Source organism: Musa acuminata, chromosome BXJ1-4 (genome assembly GCF_036884655.1).
Source record: "Musa acuminata AAA Group cultivar baxijiao chromosome BXJ1-4, Cavendish_Baxijiao_AAA, whole genome shotgun sequence".
NCBI lineage: Eukaryota > Viridiplantae > Streptophyta > Magnoliopsida > Zingiberales > Musaceae > Musa > Musa acuminata.
In genome coordinates, this window is record NC_088330.1 from 16,311,561 (window position 1) to 16,321,118 (window position 9,558).

Below are 9,558 nucleotides of genomic sequence, written 5' to 3' on the forward strand. Positions count from 1 at the left end.
GCTCGAAGACTGAGCTCAGGCGGTGCCACCTCTTTGTCAGGGAGGTTGCACCGCCCAGTCTAGCTCGAAGACTGAGCTCAGGCGGTGCCACCTCCCGGCTGGGGAGGTTGCACCGCCCAGTCTCGCTGGGAGGCTTAGCCCAGGCGGTGCTACCTCCTGGCCTGGGCGGTTGCACCTCCTGGCACTATTCCAGATCATTGGTTGGGCTCCAAACTTGGCCCAAACCAGTCCGAATTCGGGCCCAATTGGCCCAAGATTAAGTTAATGGGATCACCTCCCATTTTCCAACTTAATCAACGTGCTAACTACGATTAGATCTAAGACAATTTCTGTAGCTTTGCTTCGGTGCGTCAATCGCTTCTTCCGGCGAGTTTCCGGCGAACTTCCGTCGATCATCCGATGAACCCTCGGTGATGCTCTTGCGGACTTCCGGCAAACTCCTAGACTTTGCGACGATCCATTTGGCAAGTTCCGACGAGCTTCGCTTGGCAAGCTTCTGGACTTCTCGGATCTGTTCTCGCAGAACCTCCGACGACCGTCCGAACTTCCGTCGAACTCTCGAACTCCCAATGTGATCATGAACTTGACTCCGGCGCAACTCCTGTTGCTTGTCTTTCTTTCATCGTAGTTAATCCTGCACACACAAAAACAAAAACTTCGATCGAGACAATTAATCCTAAGCAATTAATCAAGTTGTCCGGCATGTCATTGGTCCCTCGACGCTTCGTCCGATTCTTCGGCGCATCGTCCTTTCCTGCAGCCTATTGCCCCAATCGGCCAGTTGACTCCGCAACTCCGATATCCTTGGCACAATACCCGCTCTTCTTGGCCCGATGCCCGAGTCCACAGCCCGAAGCCTTCTGTCGATACGTCGACCGATCCACCGGCCCGACGTCCAATCTTCTGACATGTTCCTCCGGCACAACATGATGTTCTTGCTTTAATTGTCTCATCCTGATCGAAGCACCCTGCGTCACTCAAAACGCAGATTAAATCATAAACATATATTAAGTAGTTTCATCATCAAAATACGAGATTCAACAGGGATGCTGGTTTACGACCCCAAGGTCGGAATGCTCGTGGCTCGATGGCAGCTGCTTTCCTGCAAGGATAGCCCTCGTCGGGTGATTGTCGACTTTGGCCCCTCTGACAAGCAAGTCAGTGGTGGTTTGATTTGTTTTTGCCTCCCCCTGGGTCGGATGCCGACCATGAGCTTTTATACTACTGTACGAGGGTCGATCGTATGCGGGTTTGGCGTGGCGACTGATCCTCGAGAGGTGAGATGATACCTTTGTGCGGCCATCGTCCCGAGACATGCGGAACAACACCATGCAGGCCCGTCCTGAGCTTTCCGGGATGAGACGTACCGAGCACGTCTTGGTACAGGTTTTGGCTCGGTGTGTGAGGGTGCTCCTCTTGCTGACTTGGCTATAACGTGACATAACATTGATCATGACATAACCTGAACCCAAAATATACCTTATCAAAAAGTATGTCTACCATATGCATCTCTCAAGTTGGATTTTCTTGACTCGAAACGTTCTGACTTATGCTTTAAATTTTTTAACCCTAACCTAAATTTCTTATAAAACTTATGGCAGGGAGTTATCCGACAATCCCAAGTTTGTACATCCTTCCGAGTGTGATTGCTTGAGAGAGACAAGTCCATGGAATCTTCCCGTGAATAGTTCACGGCGCTTCGACCTTCTTCACGCGTGTTCCCGCGCCTTAAAGTTCGTGCTCGCTGCTTCATGATCCGTGCGACATCTCCTCGCGACAAGATTCATGTCGTGAGGCTGAAGCACGCGCTAATCGCACGCACATCTTGGTTCACTAGACGGTGGAATCGGCTTATCGTATCGCGTGTTACCATGCATCGAGTCAGGGAACCAGAAAAGAAGGCACTCGTATTCGTGAAGTGGGCCCATAATCGGTAGCCAATGGGAGGGGATCTTTGTGTGCCTGGTCGATCGGCCGAAACACCGGAGCTCCAGCCGTCGGCATCCCACCTGGGGCCTCTGCAGGTCAGACTCGACGTACGACGCGCCAACGTCGGACAAATGCGTCACCGCTTCCCACTGGCCCGCTATACTCCGTCTCATGACGGGAGGATAATGTACAGACAAAGAAGGCGAAAATACGTCGACCAAATTCCACCATGCGGTAAGCAGAGTCCCGTGATCACTTCCCCCAAAAAAACGCTCCGGAGGCCCACGTTATACTCACCTGATAACCCGTCGGAGAGAGAGCTTCCCAACCCTTAACAGCGTCGCATAGCCGTGTACTGATCAACCGAAGAGACGGATGGGACCCACCGGCGGGCGATCTGATGCTTCTCAGGTACATGACCGGGTACGTCTTAGGTAGCCGGAATCCCTTGAATTATGGCTGTACTCTTTGAACGCGCGTCCAAAGGAGGAAGGAGACGTGAAGGGAAGCGACGAGTAAAATTATGAAGTTAGGAAGAGGAGGTTTTCTCGGCCAAACTCGCCGGCGAACTGAAAGAAGAGTTGAGGATGGTTTTCGTGCACGCGTAACGGTGACAGCGAGGAACCAACAACAGCTGAGAACGGCGCTCTGCCACCACAGCTGTTCATCTTCATCCAAATCGATTCTTCTTGGAACATAGCATTAGCTTTCTCAAAGATTAGCCTTTAACTAACACAATCGCAGCACAAAAAGTTCAACAAGGAAAAGATCTTTTCTCCTTTCCTTCACTCCTCTCTTTGATTCATATGATTCTGCTATGCGATGCGTCGTTGACTGATGACCCAAATCGAGTTCGCATAAGCAACAACAAAAAAGGGGGAAAATGATATAAATCGGATTCGACTTATCTTCTCTTACGAAATTAACTTCAAAGATAGATTTTCGATAGTTGCAGCATCGCTTCTGAAGAATTCATCTCGAATGGCCTCTGCGTCTTTGAGCTACGAGAGTGATCAGTTTGGACGAAAGGAATCACTTTGATGCGAATTCCGTTGCGACGGACAGCGCCAAGTGGTCTGGCTCCTCTTCCAATGGAGCTGGGACGTTGAGGTCGATGAAGTCATCGTTAATGGCCAAGGCAGAGAGCTGCGGCGGCGGAAGGAGAGCGGGGACTTTTGTGGCGACGTCGATGGCGGAGGAAAGGTGGGACCTTTTATGACCGCCAAGAGCCTGGCCGGAGGAGAAGACCCTGTAACAGTAAGGGCAATCGAAGAGCATGGGCTCACGATCAGCAGCATCGGCATCGGCATCGGCGGTAGTAATGCATTCTAGCCCCACCCTCTTGTGACTCGCGCGGTGGCCGCCGAGAGCTTGATACGATCGGAAGAACTTGCGGCACGTGCTGCACTGGTACCTTGTCTTCTTCCGCCGCGATCTGGTGGCGACCGGCGGGTCCTTCTTTTCCACCACCTCGTCATCGTAATAGATCGCCTCCACTTGGTCACCATTGGCCTCGACGCAGCCATTGGATTGGTGGCCCCTTGCTTCGGATTTGGGCCTGGCGTCGCGGGAGAGAAGCATGAGGCAGCGGGCGACGTCCTCCTCGGTGGAGGTGTTAGAGATGGAACTGACCGGCCTAGCGTCAGCAAAGGCATCTTCTTGGAGGCGAGGACGGCCAAACCGCCGTCGGAAGGACGACTCCGCGTCGCTCTCGCCATCCTGGACAACAGAGTAAGATCCGCCCGCGACGCCCTCGGCCGCAGCTCCGGGGGTGGAGAACTCGGAGTCCGCAAGGCGGAAGCTTTTCCTGGGATTCTCCCGCAGTCTATACGCCACTGCTACCGCCGGCCCATCCTCGGCCGCCACCGGGAAGGAAGACGAGGAGGCGGACGGCGAGGGGAAGGCCTGCCGAGCCATCTTAGAAGCAGAGGTCACGTGAGACCGCATGTGGTCGGCGAGGGCACGGCCACAGGAGAAGCGGCGGTGGCAGAACCTGCATCTGTGCCTCACCATGGCCTCAAAGATTGTCTCTTTAGATCCTCCGCAGCATCATGCTTGTTCTCTCAACTGTTCCATCGCTTCTTGTCCTCTCCTCTTCGACAGCTCTCATGTGGGAATCATGAGAACATAGGCGAAGCCTAGAAACTAGAAAAGGCGCAGGTGAGAAGAGTAGTGTTGAAAAACTGTTAAAAAGCAGAATATTATTTTCCCTCTTTGTGTATTAAAATGGGTTTCTTATCAAAATACCAACTTGATATCCAAATGAAAATATCAACCAGTACAACATAAATAATAGAGCAAAAATCAACCACACAGTGAGATCAAATCTTTTTTAACGTGAAAAATCCAATGTGGGAAAAACCACGGGACCGTAGTCCACCTCAAACTTCTACTATCAATAATAATGATAACAGGTTTACAGTAGGTCTTCTCCTTAGGCAAAGACTTTGTTAACATATCTGATACATTCTCATTGGTATTTACCTTTTCCAATTGTAATTCTTTCATCTCAAGCACATCACGAATCCAGTGATATCTCACATCAATATGCTTGGATCTAGAATGGTATGTTGAATTCTTGGAGAGGTGAATGGTGCTCTGACTATCACAGTAAACAGTATATCCTTCCTATTTCAAGCCCAATTACTATAGAAACTTTTTCATCCATAAAGCTTCCTTGCAGGCTTTAGTAATTGCTATGTATTCTGCTTCTGTGGTTGATAGAGCAACACACTTCTGTAACTTAGACTGCCAAGAGACTGCTCCTCCTGCAAATATCATCAAGAATCCCGAAGTAGACTTCCTGGAATCAGTATCACCTGCCATGTCTGCATCTTTGTAACCTTCTAACACAGGTTCATCATTACCAAAACATAAACATAACCTGGAAGTACCTCTTAGATATCTTAATATCCATTTCACTGCTGCACAATGTTCCTTTCCAGGTTTAGAGAGAAATCGGCTGACAACTCCAACTGCATGAGCTATATCTGGCCTAGTACAAACCATAGCATACATCAAACTACCTACTGCAGATGAGTAAGGCACTCTGGACATTTCTTCTCTTTCTTTCTCACTTGTAGGACATTGTTTCGAACTAAGCTTGAAATGACCTACAAGTGGAGAACAAACTGCTTTGGCTTTACTCATATTGAATCTTTCAAGAACCTTTTCAATGTAAGTCTCCTGAGATAGCCAAATCTTCCTTTTATTCCTATCACGAAAAATCTTCATGCCAAGTATTTATTTCACCGATCCCAAGTCTTTCATGGCAAAAGACTTACTTAGCTCTCTTTTAAGCTTTCCAATTTTTTCAACATCATGGCCAACAATCAACATATCATCAACATATAGCAGTAAAATAATAAAATCATCATCTAAAAATTTCTTCATAAACACACAATGATCAGATGTGGTTCTATCAAACCCTTGGCTCATCATAAAGGAATCAAACTTCTTGTACCACTGTCTAGATGCCTATTTGAGTCCATATAAGCTTTTCCTAAGCTTACATACCAGATTTTCTTTTCCCTTGACTTTGAAACCTTCTGGTTGCTCCATGTAAATTTCTTCTTCTAAGTCACCATGAAGAAATGCTGTTTTTACATCAAGTTGCTCAACTTCTAAATTCAAGCGGGCAGCCAAACCAAGAACAACTCGGATAGAGGACATTTTCACAACCGGAGAAAATATTTCTTCAAAGTCAATACCTTTCTTCTGACTGAATCCTTTCACAACTAGTCATGCCTTGTATCTCTGTTGTGAGCTATTGCTTTCAGTCTTCAATTTGTAAACCCACTTATTCTTGAGAGCTTTCTTCTCTTTAGGCAATCTTACCAAGTCATAAGTGTGGTTCTCAAGGATCTCATCTCTTCTTGCATGGCTTTAACCCACTCATTCTTATTCTCATGTAGAATAGCTTCTTGATAAGTTTCTGGCTCTCCCCCGTCAGTAAGCATAACATACTCATATGGAGGATATCTGGTATAGGGTTGTCGCTCTCTAGTGGATCTTCTCAATGGAATCTCAACTGGTGGTGGAGGTGCCTGTTCAGTTGGTTCAGCATCATCAACTGTAGGTGTATCATCACTAGTATTCTCACCACAATCTTCTTGTTCATCTCCCTCATGATCATCATAAACTATAGGTGAAGGAACTGGACCCAAACTCCAAGGAATATAAACAGAGGTTTCTGGCTTCTCAATATTATCACCATTATCAAACAATTGGTCTTCAAGAAACACAACATCTCTGCTTCTAATAATCTTCTTGTTCACTGGATCCCATAATCTGTACCCAAACTCTTCATGACCATATCCCAAGAAGATACATGCTTTTGCCTTATTATCAAGCTTGGACCTCTCATCTTTGGGAATATGAACAAATGCTTTACATCCAAAGACTCTCAAATGATTATAAGAATATCTTTTCCTCTCCATACTCTCTCTGGAATATCATCTTGCAAAAGAACTGATGGAGAAAGATTTATCAGGTCAACTGTAGTTCTCATAGCCTCCCCCCAAAATGACTTCGGTAACTTGGCGTGAGAAAGCATACACCTAATCCTTTCTTCAATGGTTCTGTTCATCCTTTCTGCCACACCGTTCTACTGAGGAGTTTTAGGAATTGTTTTCTCAAGCCTGATACCATGGAACCTGCAATAATTCTCAAAAGGACCCCTGTACTCGCCACCATTATCTGATCGAATACACTTTAGTTTTCTGCCAGTTTCTCTTTCAACACTGACATGAAACTCATTGAAAACATCAAGTACTTAGTCTTTAGATTTCAAAGCAAAAGCTCACACTTTTCTAGAATGGTCATCAATAAAAGTAACAAAATAAAGAGCACCTCCAAGAGTTCTAGTTTACATTGTACAAACATCAGTCTGAACTAAATCAATAACATCTGATCTTCTAGATGATGGATATGTCTGAAATGCAACTCTATGTGTTTTTCCAACTAAGCAATGATCACAAGATTTAAGAGATGTACCTTGCAACTCTAGTAAGAACTGCTTTCTAACAAGAGTTTGAAGTCCCTTCTCGCTGATATGTCCAAGCCTCTTGTGCCAAAGATCTATACTTTCACCTTTTCGAATTGCATTAATCTCTCCTTTGTGTAGCTTAGCTTCCATGACATTAAAAGAGTTAATCTTCTTTCCTTTTGCTACAATTAAAGAACCTTTAGTGAGTTTCCATTTACTTTCACCAAAATAGTGTGCAAAGCCCTCATCATCAAGTCTACCTGTAGATATCAAGTTAAGACGAATATCTAGGACATGCCTTACATCTTTGAGTATCAATTTGCTCCCAATACTGGTCTCCAAGCAAATATCTCCAATACCCACAATCTTAGATGTACCACTGTTTCCCATTCTAACATTACCAAAATCACCAACAGTGTAAGATCTAAAGAAATCACCATGAGAAGTGACATGAAATGAAGCACCAGAGTCAATTACCCAATTACTGTCCTGAGCTACAAGGCTAGCACAACCTTCATCACAGACAATAGTGATATTACATTCAGCAATAATTGTATTGGTCTCTTTCTCATTTTTCTTCATTTCATTCTATTCTCGCTTCCAAAACCTATACTCTTTCTTCATGTGACCTGGCCTATTACAGTGAAAACATTTGATATCTCTTCTAGACTTGGATCTTCCTCTATATCCATGTGGATTTCTGCTATGACTTCTTCCACGTCTTTCTTGTTTTTCAGTAACAAATGCACCAGAAGAAGATTCACCATGTTCTTTCCTTCTAGCATCTTCATTTAGCAAACTGTCTTTAACCATATCTATAGTTAGAGTCCCCTCTGGCGTGGAGTTACAAATAGTCACCACATACGTTTCCCAACTTTCTGGTAAAGAGCTGAGAAGTAATAATTCCTGCATCTCATCATCTATATTCATTTTCATAGCAACCAACTTGTTTGCAAGACTCTGAAATAGACTTATGTGCTCAACAATGTTACCACCATATTTATACTTCAAATTTACAAGCCTTCTGAGGAGAGAAATTCTATTTCCCACTGTCTTTTTCGCAAAGAGGTTTTCTAACCTTTGCCAAACAATATCAACTCTGGTTTCATCTGAAATATGCTCATGCAAGTTTATATCCATCCATCTTCTAATATAGGCAATAGCTTTTCTATGTTGAACTTCTCATTCTTCATCGTCCATAGTAGAAGGTTTATCTTTAACCTTGATAGGTTTATACAAATCTTTGCAATATAGCAAATCTTCCATCAGACGCCTCCAAGTGGAATAATTTGATTAGTTCAATTTAATCATATCATCTGACTGCTCCATTTCAATCGCATAAGAAAACTAGCACTAAACAACCTAATGCTATGATACCACTTATTGGGAAGAAACTTGTTAAAGCGGAATATTCTTTTCCCTCTTTGTGTATCAAAATGGGTTCCTCATCAAAATACCAACTTGATATCCAAATGAAAATATCAACCAGCACAGCATAAACAATAGAGCAAAAATCAACCACACAGTGAGACCAAATCTTTTTAACGTGAAAAACCCAATGTGGGAAAAACCACGGGACCGTAGTCCACATCAAACTTCCACTATCAATAATAATGATAACAGGTTTACAGTAGGTCTTCTTTAGAATAACTAGAGGATCAGAATAACATCAAGAACATAGATCTTGGCTCTAGCATATCATCGGATGGATCTCCTCAAAAGAGAATTATAGGTCTCACAAAGTGGATATCGTAGGAAAGTACCTTAGAGAGGGTAAACTGCAGATCAACACCGTTAGGATTGTAGAGTTTGCTGCAAGGATTCTCCACATAAAATTTGGGCCAAAACTGACAACGTTTGGCCACAAATCGTCAAGTAGAAAATTCAGAAACCTAATCTTTCTCTCTCTCTCTATTTCTCTCTCCCCTTTCCTCTACACGCCGGACGCTCCAATCTGATCTATTTTCCTCACCTTCTCTCTCCTATTTTTAATTTCTTTCATTTACTGATTTGAACTTAATAGGTCCAATTGTTTCTCTCTCCTATTTTTAATTTCTTTCATTTATTGATTTGAGCTTAATAGGTCCAATTGTCCAAGCCCACATATGGGCTGGACCCAACATAATTTTGTCAAGTCAGCAAGGCGGAAGCTTTTCCTGGGATTCTCCCACAGTCTATACGCCACTGCTACCGTCGACCCATCCTCGGTCACCACCGGGACGGAAGACGAGGAGGCGGACGGCGAGGGGAAGGCCTGCCGAGCCATCTTAGAAGCAGAGGTCACGTGAGACCGCATGTGGTCGGCGAGGGCACGGCCACCGGAGAAGCAGCGGCGGCAGAACCTGCATCTGTGCCTCACCATGGCCTCAAAGATTGTCTCTTTAGATCGTCCGCAGCATCATGCTTGTTCTCTCAACTGTTCCATCGCTTCACTCTGTCTTCTCCTCTCCTCTTCAAGAGCTGTCATGTGGGAATCATGAGAACATAGGCGAAGCCTAGAAACTAGAAAAGGCGCAGGTTGAGAAGAGTAGTCATCCCCCTCCTCTCTCAAGTTCCATCAAAAGACAGCAGACAGGTGGATACGACAAGGTTAATCCAAAGGAAGGCCGGTAACTCCTCTTTCTTCCATTTCACCGGAGCAA

General features: G+C 44.9%; 1 protein-coding gene across 1 annotated transcript; it reads right to left on the bottom strand.

Annotated features, from left to right (window-relative positions):
- Nucleotides 1-2,813: 2,813 nt before the first annotated feature.
- On the bottom strand, nucleotides 2,814-4,088 carry LOC135672456 (zinc finger protein ZAT1-like). Its single transcript, XM_065180934.1, has one exon. It carries the CDS (start codon nucleotides 3,940-3,942, stop codon nucleotides 2,962-2,964), a length of 981 nt encoding a protein of 326 aa, XP_065037006.1. The 5' UTR covers nucleotides 3,943-4,088; the 3' UTR covers nucleotides 2,814-2,961.
- Nucleotides 4,089-9,558: the final 5,470 nt, after the last annotated feature.